This window comes from Hylobates moloch, unplaced genomic scaffold, assembly GCF_009828535.3.
Source record: "Hylobates moloch isolate HMO894 unplaced genomic scaffold, HMol_V3 SCAFFOLD_44, whole genome shotgun sequence".
Taxonomy (NCBI): domain Eukaryota; kingdom Metazoa; phylum Chordata; class Mammalia; order Primates; family Hylobatidae; genus Hylobates; species Hylobates moloch.
The window spans coordinates 356,591-378,714 of NW_026652319.1; the positions used below are offsets into that span (position 1 = coordinate 356,591).

Genomic DNA, 22,124 nt, shown 5'->3' on the forward strand with positions numbered 1-22,124 from the left:
AGTTCTCATTGTTCAATTCCCACCTATGAGTGAGAACATGCGGTGTTTGGTTTTTTGTCCTTGCAATAGTTTGCTGAGAATGATGGTTTCCAGCTTCATCCATGTCCCTACATGAACTCATCAGTTTTTATGGCTGCATAGTATTCCATGGTGTATATGTGCCACATTTTCTTAATCCAGTCTATCGTTGTTGGACATTTGGGTTGGTTCCAAGTCTTTGCTATTGTGAATAGTGCCGCAATAAACATACGTGTGCGTGTGTCTTTATAGCAGCATGATTTATAGTCCTTTGGGTATATACCCAGTAATGGGATGGCTGGGTCAAATGGTATTTCTAGTTCTAGATCCCTGAGGAATCGCCACACTGACTTCCACAATGGCTGAACTAGTTTACAGTCCCACCAACAGTGTAAAAGTGTTCCTATTTCTCCACATCCTCTCCAGCACCTGTTGTTTCCTGACTTTTTAATGATGGCCATTCTAACTGGTGTGAGGTGGTATCTAAAAGAAAACCTAGGCAATACCATTCAGGACATAGGTGTGGGCAAGGACTTCATGTCTAAAACACCAAAAGCAATGGCAACAAAAGCCAAAATTGACAAATGGGATCTCATTAAACTAAAGAGCTTCTGCACAGCAAAAGAAACTACCATCAGAGTGAACAGGCAACCTACAAAATGGGAAAAAATTTTTGCACCCTACTCATCTGACAAAGGGCTAATATCCAGAATCTACAATGAACTCAAACAAATTTACAAGAAAAAACAAACAACCCCATCAAAAAGTGGGCAAAGGACATGAACAGACACTTCTCAAAAGAAGACATTTATGCAGCCAAAAAACACATGAAAAAATGCTCATCATCACTGGCCATCAGAGAAATGCAAATCCAATCTTTTAATGTATCTTTTCAGGGACTCCTTGTTCACATTTACATTTCTAGCACAGTTTTATTTTCCATTTTCTCTTTTTATTGACCTGCACCCTTTGTTGCTCCACTTTGCGACCCTTGCTGTTTCTGGGGATGTGCTCCAATAATCCCTGCTCCACTTAGGAAGGCCCATTTTGGCCTTTAGAGGCTTTGGCTTTCCTCTTATCCTTGAGAACTTTCTTCATACAATTAAAAACAAAGTTTACCCATTATTTGGCCTCTTGAAAGAGAATAGAGCTTTCCTCCTCTTAATTAGCCTCCTTATTAGACCATTAATTTATTTTCATTCTAATGGGAATTTGTTTTCCACTTAAATGCAGCTTTATTTCTCCAGAATCTGAGAAATTTCAAGTGTCTGGAATGCATTTTCAAAAAAAGTGGTGCTTTTCACTTTACATGCTATGGCCTCTATTCTTTTTGGCTCATAAATCCTATCCCTTTTATTGGCTCATTTCCTATTTTTATAAGCATATTTTGGACTCTGGCATGCTTAGCCAGAGAAGCAGCCTTAATTACTTACTCTTACAGTTCAGTTCGAATTAGTTAACTTTGAGGTGATATTTTGGTAACTTCTAAAGGAAAATCTAGTCTACCCTCCCTGCTCCCACAAAAGGAAATTGCCCCCCTAAGTACACCCCTAATTGGTTTTCTTTACCTTTGGGATGATCCTTTTCTCCTCTCTAGCAATGATCTATGGTCATTTACATACCAACCCAATGTCTTATGTCTTTCAGTCCACATTTTTTTAAAAAGCTTTATTCCTAAGTGGCTTCTTTTAAAAACTAATGAGCAGGAAGAGTTCCAACTGCAGCTCCTTTTGTCGACGAAGAAATCCACTCTTCACTTTTATTCTATTTTCTCTTGCCAAAATCACCTCCAGAAGCCCTGTGACTGGAAGCCTTTAAAATGCCCCCTAATGATCCTTACCCTCCTGATATTCATATCTTTGTGCAATGATTTCACCTCGAGTGTGGGTTGGACTTATTGATTCATTTGTAATAAATGCAATACAGCAGAAGCACTGGTATGTCTCTTCTGAGATTAGGTTGCAAAAAGACTGTGGCTTCTGTCTTGGCACCTTCTCTCTCTCATTCTCACTCACTTGCCCTGAGAGAAGTCAGCTGACACACGGAGCTGTTCTATGGAGAGGTCCATGTGGCAAGGAACTGAGGGAAGCCACTGGCCAAATACATCCTGCCAACAACCATATAAGTAAGCCTGAAAGCCAATCCCATCCTAGTTGAGCCTCTAGATGAGACTGCAGCCCAGTAGATACCCTGACACCAACCTCATGAGAGAACTTGAGCCTCTAAACCAGAGACACTCAGCTAAGCCATGCTCAGATTCCTGACCCAAGAAGCTATGAGATAATAAATGTTTGTTGTTTGAAGCTGCTAAACTTGGGGGTAATTTGTCACGCAGCAATATATAACTTATACAGGCTCTTCATGCAAATGTTCTAGCTTTCAGTCTATGCTTTTTTTATGATAAATTCTGTTTAGATCATTCTTTCCTTTGGATATTAATTTAATTACTCATGCAAAGTTTTCTTTAAATTCTTCTTTAAGAGCAGGAAGTGGCAGTTGTCAGTCTTCTTCCTAATTACATCACCAGTACCTACCTAACACGTGCCTGGCACCCAGATAGATGCTGTTATGGGGTATGGAAGTTTGTCAACTCCAAATCTCATGTTGAAATGTAATCCTCAATGTTGGAGGTGGGGCCTAGTGGGAGGTGTTTGAATCATGGCAGCAGATCCCTCATGAATTGCTTAGCACCATCCCCTTGCTGATGCATGAGTTCTTGCTGTGTTAGTTCATGCGAGATTTGGTTGTTTAAAATAGTGTGGCACCTCCCCCAACCTCTCTCTCACCATGTGATGCACTGGCTTCTCCTTCACCTTCCGCCATGATTGTAAGCTTCCAAGGTCCTCGGCAGAACTATGCTTCCTGTTCAGCCTGCAGAACCATGAGCCAACTAAACCTCTTTTCTTTATAAATTATCCAGTCTCACATATTCCTTTAGAGTAAGGCAAGAACAGAATAACATAGATGCTAATATACGTTTTTTCTACTTGTCTTTCCGTCTTTTTCTACTTGTCCTAGTTTATAAGTTACTCCTCATTTTCTATATTGCCATTTCTTTTGTGAATGAATAGTTAGAAAACCTGCTAGTCTAGTTGCCTCGACCTTTCTGTCCTTTACCCTGCTTCCCTCCTCTAGAGATTCACTACTGCTGTCTCATTGAGGCAAATCAGCATCACCTCTCTCTCAGGGTTTCTCCAGCGGAGCTAAGTCCACGTGTGCTCTCCCACCTTACTCCTGCCTGAACTGGGGGTGCGGCTTCCTTCACTGGGGGGACTGTGCTGCTGTGTAACAACAAGAGAACTTAATCATCTTTTTGTCTTAATTATAATACTAAAAGAAAATTGAGTCCCTGGAGATGGTAACTGCTAAGTCTGTGGTCACTGTGAAATGCAGAAGCAGAATAATAAGAACTAGGTTTCCCAAAAGAGGAAACATCATATCATGGAGATTCGAATTTGAATCTTAGCTCCACCAAACCGTCTGACCTTATGGAAATTATTCAACCTTCTTCAATCTCTTCCTCATTTGTAACATGTAAATAATTTCTACTTATAGAGTTGTTTTAGGCATTATTCTTTTTTTTTTTTTTTTTTTTTTTTTTGGGTGGGGTTTTTTCTTTTTCCCCCAGGCTGGAGTGCAGTGGCGCAATCTCGGCTCACTGCAAGCTCCACCTCCCGGGTTCACGCCATTCTCCTGCCTCAGCCTCTCTGAGTAGCTGGGACTACAGGCGCCCGCCACCACGCCCGGTTAATTTTTTGTATTTTTAGTAGAGACGGGGTTTCACTGTGGTCTCGATCTCCTGACCTCGTGATCCACCCGCCTCGGCCTCCCAAAGTGCTGGGATTACAAGCATGAGCCACCGCGCCCGGCCTAGGCATTATTCTTGATCTACCATTCTATCTATTCCATATTTTATCTTATATTTATAACTTCTTTGTAATAGGTTCACTTCATAATTACATAATTACAATGATTATGTAAACTTTCTATTTTGGCTGATAATTTAAATATAGCAAGACCATGGCATATTTAATTGTTAATAATCGATATTATTATTAGCACTTTCCTTTTATGCCTTTATTGATGCCAGTCAAACCAACAAAAATATTACTTCTCACCAACATTCAGAATCTTCCTCCATTTGCCTTTATTTGCTATACTGTCATCAAAGGGATCAAATATTGTAATGTGATATGATATTGGTGATTAGAGAAGAGATGAATTGTTTCACTATTTCTAAATTGCTCAGTAGTTCAGACATAATACTTTCAAAAATGTTTTCAAATCAAAATAGGTCTACTCCAGTTTGAATGAAAAACATCACTGAAATAATCATACATACATAAGAAAGAAAACTGACGCATGCATATTACCTTATAAGTTTACATTGATAGGAAGTAAAAACCTAAGGTAAAATTGTATTTAAAAGACATAGTCTAATTTTTTTAAAATGTATGCAGAAAGTTATCTAAAAGTTTATTTGGCAAAGATTTAATGTTAAAACAAATAAGACATAAACATATAAAGATTCCTAGTCTTAGAGGCTTAAAATAGTTATTTGCAAGACAGAACTAGGTGCTAAGGAAAATTTAGAGATTATGTAGTTCACAAGAAAGCCAGGTCTGGAGAGGCTGACTGCCTAAAGTTAAGGACAGAACACCAGGATGTGATTTAGGTCAGACTAACATTCCAGGATTCTTTCCATGAAACTAAGCTGCCTTTCACATTTTTGTTTGTTTGTTGAAAGAACATGTGCTCTTTGATTAATTGCAAAGTTACCACTATCTGCTTCCTACCTCTTCCTGGGACTGGTTAAATTGCTTTATCAGTTGTGTTTGAGCCAGCATTACTCTTTTCAGTTCATCTGACTTCCGTTTCATTTCCTTCCTCAAGTCTTCTGAAACTGAATCATTACTGTCAATTTCCTTCTTCAAGCGAAATTCAAATTCTGCAACCAAATTTTTAAGATTTTCAATTTCTTTATCCTTTGACTTAGATTCTTCAGTGTACTGAATATGGGATTTGTGAAGTTTTTCTTTAAGAGCGGTCACTTCCTGCTTTAGATCTCTTGTAGCGCCTGTGATTAAGTCAGATATCTGTAAGATAAATCTCATATTAGCTTGTAGGCAATAGTTTCTAGGTAACCACAGAATTCTTACGGTTTTTAAGAGGTTTATTTTCATTAATCAGTGTACTCACTTGATCAGATGAAACCAAACCCATGACATGCAGGCCTTCAAGATTTTCTTTTTAAAAGACTAAAACATTTATTTTTCTACTTAAAACAGTATCACATTAATCACTTGGGCACTTTTGGAAATATATAAATTTCTGTGACTATATTAAGCTACAAAGGATAGCACAAGTCTTTTTTTTTTGAAACAGGGCCTTGCTCTGTTGTCAAGGCTGGAGCGCAGTGGTGCAGTGGTGTAATCATGGCTCTCAGCAGCCTTGACCTCTTGTGCTCAAACAATCCTACCAATTCAGCCTCTCCAGTAGCTGAATCACAGACTCATGCCACCACACCTGGCTAATTTTTTATTTTTTGTAGGGATGGTGTCTATGTTGCCAAGGCTGGTCTTAAACTTCTGGGCTCAAGCAATCCTCCTGCCTCAGCCTCCCAAAGTGCTGGGATTACAGGTGTGAGCCACTGTGTCCAGCCTCAGCTCAAGTCTTGACAAGTACATCAGGGGACTGTCTGGACCTAACTAGGTTGGCTTTGGGATCTCAAAATGGCTGATTTTTGGGGAATGCAAGGAGGAGAGCACTAGAGTTATACTTTACCCTAACTATACCAATAAATTTTTCTTTAACCTAATTTTTTTCTTTTTTGTATATAATGGTTGGAGGAACTCCAGATACTATGCCTTCCAGAACAGTACTGCCCAACAGAGCTTTCTGTGGTGTTAGAGATAGTCTATGCTATCCAATATGGTAGTCACTAGCCACATGTGACTACTGACAGTGCTGGTAAATGTTTAACAACTGACTCTCAAATAAAAAAAAAAAAAGCAAGATTTGTATCTAATTTCCATGGTGTAAATACTCTAACCATAGCTCTCAAAAAAGAGTATTGACTATTGAGCACCTGAAATATGACTAATGTGACCAAGGAACTGAATTTAAATTGTATTTAATTTTAATTAATTTAATGGAAAATTTTGTAGCCACATGCGGCTATCATGATGGACAGCACAGTTGTAGAAAACACCTGAATATTCTGAAAATGTACTGTTTCTCAAGGTGGTTCCTCTAGACAAATGAATGAGAGAATAACTTGGAGAAGCTTTTCCTCATAGCATGAAATTCTTTAGAAGGGAAAAGTCCTCTTGTTTTCTTTCTTCTTAAGAAGCAAAACAACGAAACGAGCTGCTTCTAATGAAACATATCCTTATTACTTATGCTAAATTATTGTCATGTTATAAATATTAGCACAACAAGAAACTAGCCCACTAAGAATCTGGAAAACATTCACAGACCAAGGTTCCAAGGACTTTGTGAACTGTTACATAAAAAGAGTTGTGTATCCAAAATTTGTTTCAAATGTTAAATTTACAGAAAGAATAACTTGTGTGAGAAGTCTCTTCACCATAGTTCATAATTCTATAAATTAATATTCTATTATCTTCAATTAATCCAAGAGGGAAGAAGGCCACTGTCAGGTCTGCACAGTGGTTTCCATCACCCAGAGGAGAGCTGACACTGAAATAAAGCAAGTTATCTTTGGAAGAGGAGGTTCACATAACCACAAATATATTTTCATTTTTTAAAAGGCAGTCAACATTTAAAGATCAGGAGGTTCCACTTACAAAATGTGGATTTATGACTTCTCTTGAGAAACTGTAACATCTGGCAAGTTCCAGCTTGCCTGTCTGCATTCTCCTGCTAATGGGATACTGAACCACCCAGGGCTGGAACAGCAGTCACAGAGTGAGAGGAAGAAGAAAGGGGGAGACTCGGTGGAGCCTGGGGCATCACGAGCCAGGAAGCAAGAGGTGAGAACCCTCTAGGGGAGGCAAAACCTTGGGGGAGCCAAGGCTCTAAGCTTGTGGCACATGCTCCATTGCCACAGTAGGATTTCACTTACAAAACACAAGTCCAAAGATAAAATCACTAAGAATATTTTTTTTCTTTTAGAGAAGGGATCTCACTCTGTTGCCCAGTCTGGAGTGCAATGGTGTGATCATAGCTCACAGAAGCCTTGAACTCCTGGGTTCAAGTGAACCTCCTGTATCAGCCTCCCAAGTAGCCAGGAGGGTTAGGGTTCATATTAACTGGTATGAACATATTACAGGTATGAACCACCACACTAGGCTAATTAAATCTTTTTTTTTTTTTAATAGAGACAGAGTCTTGCTATGTTATCTAGGCTGGTCTTGAATGCCTGGCCTCAAGTGATCCTCTTGCCTGGGCCTCTCAAAGTGCTAGGATCACAGGCATGAGCCACCATGCCCAGTAAGATTATTAAGAATTTCAAGGTAGTATCTGCAGAGCAATAAATCCAAAGCACGAGGCCTTTCTGAGTGTGGGACCATGTGCTATTGCACTGGTTGTACACATGTAGCTGGTGCTGCCTGTTGTTCACAATGGACTACTGAAATGGATGTACCATACCTCCTGTACACAAATGTAGAAGCCATTAGGTCTTGTCTGATGCTTAATTAACACAGACTCTTAATGCACGTATTTAAAACGTTATTTCCCCACTAGGTCTTGATTAATACACATACACACATACACACACATACACACTCTACACTCAAGTCCTATAAAAACAGGAAAACCTTAACAAAACCTTTAGTATTTAGAACATACTGTTTAAGAAATTTAGGAGGTGTAATTACATTTTAAAAATATTTCTCTTCATTCAGAAATGTTGAGAATGAAAAATATTTGCAATTAAAGGGTATATGCTTTAGTTGTTGGGAAAATTTTAATTATATAAAACACTTCATTATCTTTCGATGTTGGATATTTGAGGTGTTGAAATATCTAGCCATAATAATTTTTAGTCATATAATTTACAATGTTTAAAAAATAAGTTTATTCCAGTAGAAAAAATCCATACATAGCTGGATTACATGCTTGTATAACTTATCTCAGTTACCCATTCTGGAGAATTAGCCAAACCATCTAACTTGCATAGATAAAACCAAGACACAGTGACCATGAGTGAAAGCTACTGGAATTATAAATACTGTAATGTTCTAAGGCGAAATATACAACATCTGCAGTTTCAAATCTATTAAATAATGATGAACGTCATAATTACAGACCTTCATTTGTAGTTCCTCTTGTTCTTTCTTATACTTTTGGATTATATCTTGGTGTTTTTCTTTTTCAATATTAAGTTGCAATTTTGTTTCTTCCTTAAAGAGAAGAGCTTGCTCTTCAAATTCAACCAAGTGTTGGGCCCTTTCCTTGGCAAGTTCTGCTTCAATCTAGAAATGGCATTTAAAACACATGTAAAACTATTTTACCTTAAAATAAGTACATTAAGCTTATTTTCAAACTCTAAGTTTTAAAACGTTCTGACAATAAATTTTTAATTAAACTATTTAAAAAATTCTAGTGTTCAAAAAAAAGTGTGACTTAGAACTTGGCCCAGAAAAATTGACCTGGTGCCAAATATTCCACCACCTTCTAAGACCTGAAAAATTAGTAGAGGAGTTAGAACTATATGACAGATTTCGGAAATACTAAAAGCTTAATTACTTGCTCATTTATACTATGAACTCAGTCCTTGCCAGCAACTCAGAAAATTGAAGTTTTTGTTTTTTAAGCAAGTTTTGAGGGCCTTAGACTAAGTTCTGCTTAAAACTCAGAGGGAATGCAAAGTCCAAATGTTGATTTTTCAAGTGGCCCTTTCTTGATGGAGGTCATAGAAAGTTTTGAAGTCACAGATTGTCATTTTAATGTGACTAAAGTGGGAAGGATGATTAAATGAAAAGAGTCAGTAATGTCCGTATAGATGGTCCCCATCTTACAATAGTTCGACTTATGATTTTTCGATTTTATAATGGTGAGAAAGCAATATGCATTTTCAGTAGAGACTATACTTCAACTTTTGAATTCTGATCTTTTCCTGGGCCGTTGATATGAAGTATGATACTCTCTGGGATGTTAGGCAGTGTCAGTGGGCCGCAGCTCCCAGACAGCCATGTGATCATGAGGGCAAACAGCTGATACTGTACAGTGGATGTACTGTGTTGCCAGTATTTTTTAGATATTGTGTTTTCACATTCCATCATGTCTACAGAATACCCATTTTTGACTTACAATACCTTCAATTTATGATGGGTTTATCAGGATGTAACCCCACTGAAAGGTGAAGAGCATCTATATCCATACTTTGACTCAGATAGAATTATAATGCTAGAAGGGACCTTAGAAATCCCCTAATTCAATCTCTCATGTTTCCATGAATTGTGGAAAGAATAAGCAAGAACTCTGGATGCAGATGAAGTTGAGTTTAAATCCTGCCTCTTAATCCTGGCTCTACTACTTCCTAACTGAGTGATCTTAAGTTTGTGACTGTAACCCTTCCTGGTAGGGTTATAACTAGTTCCCTTAGGGGTTGTTATGAGGATTAAAGGAGGCAAAGCTTCTGTGTAAAGCTCTAACATGAGTAGGAATTTAATAGTCAGTGGAGAGTACTTCCACACTCTGACCCTTCAGTCTCTACTACTGACTCTATACTAAATGACTGACTGCTGGGTGCCTCACACCTCCAGAAACCGTAACTCACTTCTTCCCCAGAAGGCATTTCCATTTTCAGACAGCACTAAGCATTAGGCAGTTTTTCCTGTAGTTGAGCCAACATCTCTCTCTATGTGGTTTTTAACCATTGGTTTTGGCTCTGCCTACTGAAACAAGAAAAAGAAGAAATCTATGAGAACCGGAGTCATTTACTCCTGGGAGTTCATCTAGAGAGACTGGAAACGGCAATCCCAGTGACAGTCTGGCTCTAGATTTATACTGCGCCAGGATTATAAACTCTAAGAGAGGGTAAAGCCAGGAAAATTGAGAGAAAAACTCACAACTGATTGTGACTGTGTGATTTAGGCCACCAAGACAAGGAAAGAGATCAACCTAAATTTCTCAAGAGAACAATGAAGCCAGGGTACAAGGACACAAATGTTGCTAAGAAAGTTAAAGGAAGCCCTTTACATTAAATAAAATACCAGATGGAAGACTAGCCCCAGTGTGGGGTCAATTCGTTTTATTGTACTGGGTATAGGACTGAGCATCTGCCTTAAGGGAATGTAATTATGTTTATACAGTACTGAGTGCAAAGAGTTATTTTGGCTCTTTCAAAATAGACTTCTGGGTTGTTTGGGATAATAGGCTACTGATGATCTTTTAGCAACATTACAGAATTACAGAATTATTCAGATTGGCTGCTCTCAGACTGCTGAAGACAAAGGAAGTCTCAGGGGGCACTCAGAAAAAAAGAAGATATTCCTCTGAATTTCAGGTACTTAAATCCACTTTGCCTCCTGGTAGCCATTTAGATAATTCACAGGTGCCTCCAATGAATTGCATGGCCCAGAAATCTTGTAACAACACTCTTCCCAAAGCCTGTTTCTCTCCCTTATTTCAGGACACGGCTCTACCAACCATCTAGTTACTCAAGTTAGTGATTAGAACATCATCTTTCATACCTCTCTCCTTTACCCTCCCCACCCAGTCCAACACAAAATCTTATTCATTTTACCTTCAAAAGATGCTTTGCATCCATTTCTCTATGTCTCAACTTTCATCAGCACTTCCTGATCACCTAGTTCTGGCCACCATCACTTCCTGACCAGCCTCCTTACTTTCACTCCTGCTTCACTCCAACCCATGCTACTACACACAGCACAGTATTCTTTACAAAGTATAAATTAGATTTTTTTATTCCTTCTTCGTGGTTTCTCAATGCATTAATATATCAAAACTCCTGTATATAACCTTTTACGGGGCCACTACTAGCTCATATGACACCTTTGTGTAAACTGACAAAACACTCCTTCCTTAGATGAAAACAGTCTCATGCCAGTCATAGGACTTGATGAGCAGAGTACAGGCTAGATTCCAGCTCCCTTTGCTGCCTTGGCCTGTTGCAGGGTGCAACTTAAACACTGTGTATGGTGGCAGTCCTGGATTCCTCCAGTCTGACTTCCACTACCTTTCTCATTTGATCACTGTGCTTTGGCCACACTGGCATAGATAAGTCAAGAATATATGAAAGGAGAAACCAAATGAAAAACATTTGGAAAAATTGTAAGGTATAATATTAATATAAAAGTTAATAATCAATAACATTCCATTATTAATTAAATTAATAATAATAGTCACATAGTTCTTGTTAATAGTAACCAATAAGTGAATAACATAAGCATTAATAGTTCATAAGATGCTCTGGCACTATTAATAAAAACCAACAAACTATTTTGAGAAGCTCTAGAAAAATGTGTATTGAGGTGCTAAAATATCAAGTATTTTTTAAAATCTTGTGTGGTTAGGCCGGGCGTGGTGGCTCACGCTTGTAATCCCAGCACTTTGGGAGGCCAAGGCGGGCGGATCACAAGGTCAGGAGATCGAGACCACGGTGAAACCCCGCCTCTATTAAAAATACAAAAAAATTAGCCGGGCGTGATGGCGGGCGCCTGTAGTCCCAGCTACTTGGAGAGGCTGAGGCAGGAGAATGGCATGAACCCGGGAGGCGGAGCTTGCAGTGAGCCGAGATTGCGCCACTGCACTCCAGCTTGGGTGACAGAGCGAGACTCCGTCTCAAAAAAAAAAAAAAAAAAAATCTTGTGTGGTTAATTAGTAGAGCCCAATAGCTATTTTAGGACAAAACGACATCTTTCCAAATATGGACTGATTGCTCAAATTAAGACAGTGAGAATATATGCAAACTTGGTGGAACAAGACAAAAATTAGATGACAGAAGGACTTTAGAAGAACCTTCAAAAAAAGTTTTCAAAAATTATTATGGAGATTAGGTCAATTAGAAAATCAGCAGGGTCCCTTTGATGAAGTTGAAACAAAGCATTCAGGGAAGAAAAGGTGATGGCTGATGGCTTGAATGAGCTGAATGTTCTGTTTTACTCGAGTTAGAAAGCAAGATCTTCTTGCCCCTGAACTATTCCTTGAACTACTGTAGGTAAAGAGAGAAAACAAGGAAGGAATAAATATACGGACAGTGGGAAAGAACAAGCACTGTAGACAAAAGCGAGAAGAATGATTGACTATTACCAGCTTTGTTTTTAATTTGCACAATCTGAGAAAAAGAAGCAAAGTGATGAGTTTTCACATGGGATTTCAAACATTTAGGAAAGCTGCAGTGGGATCCTAAGAGCCATCTGAATGTGTTGACGTGTTAGCACAGAGAAATGAGATTACTGGTTCCTTCATGATCTGATTAGTTTGAACAAAATGATGAGCCCATAAACACAACGATTTGCTTAAGGGGTACATTATTTGCCTTTGAGTAGGTGCATTCATGCCAAATTGCCATGTTTTTATTTTTAAAAATTGATAGGAGCTGATAATTTAAAATATTTTAGATGACAGGAATTATGTTTGAGCAAAATAAATAAATTTGTTGATGGTATACATATAAAGCATGAACCACTTTATACAATAACTAATAGTAATTTTGATAACGGGAAAATTATGATTTCTAAAAAAGTATGAATAATATTAACTTAAGAATTACACAAAGTAAAGTCAATTATTATCTTTGTACACATCCCAGGTTTTAATTATTTGTGGTTTTTACTTATCTATATCCTCTTCTGGCTCAAACTCCACCTCCTTGGTGAAGGCCTCGGGATGACTCCAGAGCATTCGGAGCATTGTTTTTAAATTTCTTTTGTATTTGTTGTTGAAATGCATAATTAGTATTTTATAAAATCTGTATTTAATACCAATATGCAAAATACTGCCTTTTCACTATTTTCCAAGCGAGGTCTTTGCAGTTGACTTTGTTATTATCATTTTTCTTATTGAACATGGAGCCAAACACCATGTTATGATATGACCATTTATTACTCAATGATACCTTTAAAACCAAAGGGAATTTTATATGCCAAAGTAGGAATCAAATAATTTGCTTATATTTGATATGCATCTATAATTTTTAAAGATATATCTCCTAAAATAAATTATTGTACTATTTTACAAAAATTAAAAATGAATACCGATTGCAAATTATTACGGTACTTTAGATTATTTCTGAAATAGCTACTGAATAAATAATAAAAGCAGATGATTATTCGAAACAGAATTTGCAGTTAAAAAATGAATGCTAAGGAATCAGAATATGTAGGCTGCAGGTCAAATCCTGTCAAGAACTATGTGAACTTAGGATGGAAGGAGAGAATGTTCACTGAGTAAATGAATACAAGCTAGGGCGGTATGGTATAGGACACTTTCTATATATTAACTCTTCTAATTCTTACAACTCTGAGAATAACATAGAATAATAGAAGTATTACTCCCACTGTCTAGATTAAGAAATAGGCTCAGAGAAGCGAGTAACTTCACCAAGATCGTAGAGCAACTACAAGGTGGAAACAATATTTATATTCAGGTGTTGCTGGTGAACTCTATAGCTCAGTGTGTTTAGTTTTTTTTTCATGTAACCTGTCTCCCCCACCCCTACATCTATACAGCATAGTGGGCTCAGGGCATGGACTTGGTATTTATTTAGTTTCAAAATATTTGAGGATTGTCCAGATAACTTTCTGCTAACGATTTCTAATTTTATTTCATTGTGGTCAGAGAAAATACTTTGTATGATGTGAATCCTTTTAAACTTATTGAGACTTATTTATAAGCCAAAATATGGTTGATTTTGGTAAAAGGTTCACGTGCACTTGAGAAGAATGTGTATTCTGCTGTCAAACTGAGAATTCTATAAATATAATTTAGGTCAAGTTTGTTAACAATATCGTTCAATATATCTGTTAATTAATTTATACCATTTTCCATTGTATAAATCCTTACTGATTGGCTATTTTTCTATCAATTATTGAGAGAAAGAATTGATATCTTAGGCTCTAATTAGTGAATTTATTTCTCCTCACAGTTCTATCAGTTTTTGCTTCATGTATTTGTAAGCTCTGTTTTTAGGTGAATGAACATTTAGGGTTATTATGTCCTTCTGGTGAACTGACCCCTTTGTTATTATTAAATATCTTCCTTTAATCCTAGCAAAATATTAAGTATTCTGACTTCTTGCTATGAAATCTACTTTGCTGATGTAATATAGCTACTCCAGCTTTCTTTTTTTTTTTTTTTTTTTGAGACAGAGTCTCGCTCTGTGGCCCAGGCTGGAGTGCGGTGGCCTGATCTTGGCTCACTGCAAGCTCCACCTCCTGGGTTCATGCTATTCTCCTGTCTCAGCCTCCCAAGTAGCTGGGACTACAGGTGCCTGCCACCACGCCCAGCTAATTTTGTTTTTTTTTTTTTTTTTTTGTATTTTTAGTAGAAATGGGGTTTCACTGTGTTAGCCAGGATGGTCTCCTTCTCCTGACCTTGTGATCCGCCCGCCTCGGCCTCCCAAAGTGCTGGGATTACAGACGTGAGCCACTGCGCCTGGCCTCCAGCTTTCTTTTGATTTGTGTTTCCATTCTTTACTTTTAATCTATTGTGTTTTTATCTTAAAGTGCATTTCTTGAGAGCTTATTTAGAAGTTCTAGCAGGGGAGGAGCACAGCTACTCGTATACCCGTTACAGAAGAATGGTTCTCCTCTATCAAGGAAGGTAATCCTCTTCCACCAGAACACGTGCAGCTTCAAGAAGGTCACATATAGAGCAGTAAGGGAGGATGGGGACACCTGCTTAGCCAGCCAGATCAGCCAAATCAACCCTGGCAATCAACAGGGTGACAGATGTCGCAGCCAGGTCTCCCTCACATCCTAAAGTACATTTCTTATAGGCAACATATAGTAAGGTGTTGCATTTTTATCTAAGATAAACATCTCTGCCTTTTTAATAGAATATTTAGACCAGAGCTTAGCCAACTACGGCCCACAGACTAAATTCAGCCATGCCCATTCATTTGTATATTGTCTATGGTTGCTTTTATATATTACAATGGCAGGGTTGAATGGTTGTGACAGAGACTGTAGGTCATACAAAACCAAAAATATTAACTAACTGGTCCTTTATAGAAAAAGTTTGCTGATCTCTGGTTTAGATCATTTCCATTTAATGTGATTATTGATATAATTATCTTTAAATCTACTATCTTGCTATGTTTTCCATTTGGCCCATCTCATCTTTTTTCTCTTTCCCTTATTTTCCTGTCTTCTTTAGGACTGATATTTTAAAATTCAATTTTGTCTCCTTTATTGGCTTATTATCTATAATTTTAGGGTTTGGAGAATATGTCTTTAATTCAATACAGTCTACTTTCTAATGACATATCACTACATGTATTGTATAAGAATCTCACAGTAATATATTTCCACTTCTACTCTCTCAGCCATTGTGTTATTATTGTCATATATTTTGCTTCTATGTTATAAATCTCATCAATTATATTTTTAAAAATTTAAATAATGAAAAAACACCCCACATCTTTACCCACAGTGTTACCATTTCTGGTTTTCTACATTCCTCTGTGTAGATCCGTATTTCCATCTGGTATAGCTTTCCTTCTGACTAAAGGACTTCTTTTAACATTTTTTACAGCATGGGTCTATTGGTAATACGCTTTTTCAGTGCTTTCTGAAGAAGTCTCCATTTTACTCTCACATTTGAAAGATATTTTCACTTGGTATGAATTCTAGGTTGACAGCTTTCCTCATTGCCCCCATAACTTTCTTTTAGTACTTTCAATCCTACTATCTTTTTGCTTGCATTGTTTCTGATTAAAAAAAAAAAAATCTGCTGTCTTCTTTCCTCTCTATATAAGGTCTTTAAAAAAATCCAAATGCTTTAAAATATTTCTTTTTATTACTGTTTTGGACAACTGGATTATAATTTCCCTTGGTGCACTTGGTTTCTTGTGCCTGAGGCTTATTGAGCTTCTTAAAACTGTGGGTGTTTAGTTTTCATTAAATTTGTAAAACTTTCAGTCATTATTTCTTCAATTTTCTTTTGTTCCCTCTTCTGTCTCTTGTCCTTCAGGAATTTCAATTACACATATATTGGGCCTCTTGAATCTGTCTCATGGCTCACTGATGTTCTTTTTGAGTGTTTTTTTTGTTTGTTTTTGTTTTGGAGTCTATTCTATCTTGTTTTATTTAAAAAGTTTTTCTATTGCTGTGTCTTCAAGTTCACGAAGCTTTTCTTCTGGAATGTCTAATCTGCCATCAGTCCAATCCAGTGTACTTTTAATTTCAGATAATCTAGTTTTCATCTCTCAAAACTCAGTAACTGGTCTTTTTTATGTCTTACATTTCTCTACTTAACATGGTCAATTTTTTCGTTAGCCTCTGGATATATGGAATACAGTTATCATATTTGTTTTAATGTCTTTTCTGCTAATTCTCACTTCTGTGCCTTTCTGGGTCAGTTTTTATTTATTGATTTTTCTTTTCATTTTGAGCCCTATTTACTTGTATATTCCCATGGATGGCAATTTTTCACTGGATTCCAGACATTGTTAACTAACCTTGTTTGGTGCTAGATATTTTTGTATTCCTATGAATATTCTTGAGCTCTGTCCTAGGATGCAGTTCAGTTTCTTGAAATCAGCTTGATTATTTTAGGTCTTCCTTTTAAAATGTATTAGGCAGAATCACATCAGCATTTCATCTAGGGCTAATTATTCTCAACTTGTGATGCAAGACCCTTTTGAGCACTCTACCCAGGGCCTTATAAATTACAGGTTTTCCAGTCTGGCTGATGGAAATGCAAATTACTGGCCATGTGCGAGTATTCAATACTCTCTCTGGCTTGGTCTGTCTCTGACTTTATGTCATTTTCCCACATGTACACATTGATCATAAACATATGTGAGGCGGACTTTTTGTAGATCACCAGTGTTCTTCCTCTGTGCAGCTCTCTCCTGTGAACACTATCCATGAACTTTAGCCACCATGATCTCCCAGGACTCTGCAAGGTTTCCTCAACTCAAAGAATCTGACAAGCTCAAACTAGATTCCCACTCCCTGCACCATGAACTGAAATTTCTTTCAGGGCACTAAGTTATGGCCATCACAGGGCTCACCTTGTTTGTCTTCTGTTTCCAAGAATCACTGTCTTTCATTGCCTGATGTCCAATGTCTTGAAACCATTGTTTTCTATCATTTCCTCACTGTTTTATTTGTTTTAGGTGGGAGGGTAAATTTGGTCCCTGTTACTCCATCTTGGCCAAATGCAGAAATATGGAACTTTGTATTTAGATAAATGGAGGTTGATTCTCAGCTCATTTCCTGCCTTTATAACTTTGGCAAATTACCTAACTTCTCTAAGTCTTTTTTTTTATGTGCAAAATGGAAATAATAATGTCATAATAATGAAAATTACATTATTAATGGAGACAATTTTTGTTATCTAGACTAGTGGTTTATGAGATGATCTCTGCAGGCCACTCGTGATCTAAAATTTTCAGATTTTATTAATTTAATTTCTAAAACTGCGTTTTTAAAAATATAAAAATTAAAACATGTCCTCAATATTCCTTTTAGCCATATTTATTATGCATAAATTAAAATTGATATTTTATAAATAACATCATCTGTGTCACATTTTATATGTCAGAAATTATCCCTTTTAATTTTAATAATACCATACTAAAACGCATTAGGAATTAGTAGGTCATTTGGTTCTTTAATTTTGAAAACTAATTTGAGATTTTTTTTTTGTCTCCCGTCAAAATTGAAATTGACTATTTCTTGAAGTAAACTTTTCTCACCTGCATTTTCACTCTCAATCTAGTTGCTTCAGCCAAGAAATAAGGTTTTGTTTGTTTAACTACTGGTTTCTCAAAAGCTCTATGTACTATTTTAAATGAGGTCATTAGTGCAATTCTAAAACGTTCTTAAGTGTGATGTCTTGATGATAATCTAAGAAAATATTTGCTTAGAATTTGCTTATTGCACTAAAAAGTGATAGTGATTAAATAATGTGAGTTGATTATGTAAGCAGTGTGGCTATAGGATTTTTTAATTACAAAATTTTAACTAAATAGTAACAATATTGTACATTTAAAACCAATTTTAAAGGTTCAGCATCCACATTAATTTGCTTTCTTCAAGTAGTAGTACTTGAAATAAATAAAAATCCATGACAATTAGTAAATATGCAGTTATTTTTAAATGTGCCATCCTTGTTGCATAGCAACTATTGATCTTATTATGTGCTTTTTACATACTCTAAAATAATTAAGCACAGACACAAATTGCTATCTACTTTTTTGCATGTTAAAACCATTTAAGCCATGAAGTTTATTTTAATATGTGTATTATATATTTGTAAAAAGAACATTTCATTCTTTGGCAAAGGCACAGTGACCCAAGAAGGAGATGACAATGTCATATTAATGATTCTCCTTTCTCATGAGAAGACTTTTAGAGAACTTTTTATTCATAGTCTCAATAGCTAACACAGCCAAGGCATAATTATTAGTCCTTTGCTTTTCTGGTCTGGATCTTGATTTACTGCTAGCTAAATGATAACATTTATTAACAAGAAGTCATGCCCTTTCAACCAAATGAAATGTCCATTTATACTATAGAAAATTATACATGCCAAAATACCTCTGCAATATAATTAATTCATTAGAAAGATATCATGGTCCTAGCAAGAACTTATAGAATATTATATAGAATCATTTTTACCACCAAATTAACTTAATAGCATAAAGCAAGAACATAAATGCTTTTATATGTCAGATGCTAACACTAACTTGTTTTACTCTGTGTTAGCACCTCAAGGACAGGGTACAGTGAACAGAAGCACTAGAGGGGATCATAAACAGAGACCTTTTCTCCAGTGAAGTGTATCTGAAAACCCCTAGTGGGGTGTGAATATGGAGATGGGAAATTTCTACAAAAGCAAAAGCAGGAAAGTTTACTCCATCATACTAAGAGAAGGAGCTCAGGAGTTTGAGAAGAGGAATGACTCTCTCTGAATCCTTATCCACGTTAATTCCATTAGTAAAATTTCTGAGTCAAAAGATGGGAAGTTTATAATATCTCTTGGTACATATTGACAAATTGCTTTCCGAAAATGTTGCTTTAATTTCTAGTCCCTTAAAGAGTAGGTATGAGAGACGATCTCACTAGATCTTAACCACAGTGTTAAACTATTCTATCAGTTGGATGGATAAACAATCTTTCACGGCCGGGCGCGGTGGCTCACGCTTGTAATCCCAGCACTTTGGGAGGCCGAGGCGGGCGGATCACGAGGTCAGGAGATCGAGACCACGGTGAAACCCCGTCTCTACTAAAAATACAAAAAAATTAGCCGGGCGTAGTGGCGAGCGCCTGTAGTCCCAGCTACTCGGAGAGGCTGAGGCAGGAGAATGGCGTGAACCTGGGAGGCGGAGCTTGCAGTGAGCCGAGAGCACGCCACTGCACTCCAGCCTGGGCGACAGAGCAAGACTCCGTCTCAAAAAAAAAAAAAAAAAAATCTTTCGTTGTTCTAATTTGAATATGTTGGATTATACAAAATAGGGCTGATAATCTTCTTTTTCAATTTTTAAACAGATTGGTAAGAATAAGGAAAGTAAGTAAGTGTAGACCCGTCAGTTGAATACCCTGAGGCTAATAAAAATGAGAAAGAATTAAAGAAGCTGGGCCTTAGAGAAGAAGGAAAAGAAAAGGCCTATACTACAAAATAAAACAAAATAAGAATGAGACACAAATAGCAACGGTAGTCCATATTCTCCAATTTTGTTTTGGCCCATGTGGTACTATTGTTACAGTGATTATTTTATTACTTCGTGACTATGTACCCTGATGGACAAGGGAAGGGGTACTTATTTTTAGAGGGCTACTATTGGCTGAGTATGGCCAACTGTTTGAAGATTGGAAATGAAAGTGACATATTTAAAATTGTTCTGAGGCAGCAAGAATACCTAAAGGGTTTCAGTATGCTGGATGGCAGAGTGAGGGATTCCTGGTAGAGATGTTAGTTTGAAGGAGGCCACTGCTTGTTGCTGAGGTTACAAGTTATGGGGTCCAATCCCCAAGGAGAAGAATCTGATAAAACCCAAACAAGTTGTCAGGACTTCAGTCAAACAATCTGAATTTTGGTGACCAGCTCCATTTCTAGAGGAAAATTTAAGACATAATAAGAAAACTAAGGCAGAAGGCCAGTGCTAGGCATAGATACCAGTCACAGAAGAGAATGAGTTGGGAATGCTTTGGGTCAGTGTGTAGAACAGGGCCCAGGGATCAATCAAGGAGTACTGGAAGTTTACGGCAGAAAGATGACTGCTTTTAACTCATTGACTAGAGCTGTGGATGGTCTGAGAAGGTACGGACTAACAATTTTTAAAATATTACTTTTATTATTTAAAATTATGAAAGTAATACCTATTCATTGTTGAAACTTTGAAAACTATAAAAAAGTCCAAAGACCAAAACCAATGCAATTTTTTTTGTTCTCTAACAGCAAACATTTCTCTGTAAATAATAGCAAGCTAAATGCTTATTCATTTTACTTTGTCAGGGTATATATGTCAAAAGTCCAAAACCAAATAATTCTAAGTCATTTTCCATTCTTTTATCTTCTTATAGCAGAAGAAGAGAAGTTGTAAGAATTATTTCCCTGGTTTTAAGAATATGATCAAATGTAGATTGTGACAGTTGATGGGGAAATAAGAAAATATTTAAAAGCCAAAAAAATGCTTTTGCATGAGAACCAAGAGCTATCTTACAAGATTCCAAAATGTGTTATAATTTTTTATTTTCCATTATGTTGTCTAATATTTTGGAAAAGACACATTCCATAAGCATGCCTGGTCTAGGAAATTCCAGAACGAATCAAAAGTGTGCATAGAAGCAAATAAATCTATCTAGAAGAGTCTTCTGACAAATGGTCAGAATTTTTAAAAAGCAGATAGGTTGCATGCTGATGAAAGCCACACTACCATTACCTTCTCCTTCCAGTTATCATCACTCAGCAGCTTCTGTCTAAGGGTTTCTTGCAGCTGCTCGATGCTTTTCTGATGTGAAATCAGCATCAATTCCCTGAAAATCATAAACCCGACAAATGAGTCAATACTTACCCCTAACACAATTCCTAAGTTGTAGTTCCTGGGTCAGAAGATAGTACTTCAAAACTTAGTCTGTTTATTTTCTTCAGCAGTATATATGCTGCTACTACATATCATTTTAACTATTAACAGCAATTTACAAGTGCTGCATATATGGTATTTTTCCCAGGCTTAATTTTTGCTTAATAAGTAATAAGATATTATTTTGGCAATAAACACTAACTACATATGCAGAGTCACAAATACAATAAAATGTCTTCTGGCTGTTCATGTGTGCAAAAAATAAAATAAAATGTTGTAAGTTGTGGTTCAAAAAGTATAAGACTAAATTCTAAAATAGCACCAGACAATATTTGGTTTCTTTAAAAAAGGAAAATATGTTGGGATATGCCATTAAGCCAATACATGTTAGCAGTTCCTGTGAAATTTTCTTTTCTTTTACTTATCTCAAATATTGATAGGAACAAACCAAATTAAGTAGAGAGATGTGTGATGTTAGGGATGCAATATAGCATAAAACATATTAGAAACTGGAAAACATAAAGATCACTTTATTATCTTAATCCATATAAGCAGATCTTAATGCTTAGCTTGTGGTCCTCTGGATGGAAGTAAGGACAGGAAGAAATTAAAGAGAGAATTTCACAGGGGCACTGAAATTAAGATAAAAAATCAATAGTAGCAGCAAAAGTATGCTTATTGATCAGGGATCCCTCCTCCTTGCATGATCACTATGACTCTTCCCATGTTCTATGTATGTGATTCTTCTCTATTGCTCATTCATTCTTCTAATCCGTTTGTTTTTCATCACTCTCTTACTTTTAGCTCTGACCCTTCTGCAAAAACCTGTGACTTTCATTTATAATTGCATGTTCAACTTCTCCACCCTAATGACCCATCAACACCAAAAATTTTATACATCAAAAACCAAAATAAA

At 36.7% G+C, this 22,124-nt stretch overlaps 1 protein-coding gene across 6 annotated transcripts in view; it reads right to left on the reverse strand.

Moving 5' to 3' along the window:
- LOC116463605 (interaptin-like) overlaps positions 1–22,124 on the reverse strand; it is a 219,127-nt gene that overhangs the window by 15,475 nt on the left and 181,528 nt on the right. For all 6 annotated transcript variants that reach the window (XM_058434757.1, XM_032146789.2, XM_058434759.1 and 3 more), the window contains 3 exons: positions 21,068–21,161; positions 8,295–8,459; positions 4,815–5,114 (listed from right to left, as the gene is read on the reverse strand). In XM_058434757.1, coding sequence (XP_058290740.1) covers positions 4,815–5,114; positions 8,295–8,459; positions 21,068–21,161 — 559 coding nt within the window. The remainder of the gene's footprint in view (positions 1–4,814; positions 5,115–8,294; positions 8,460–21,067; positions 21,162–22,124) is intronic.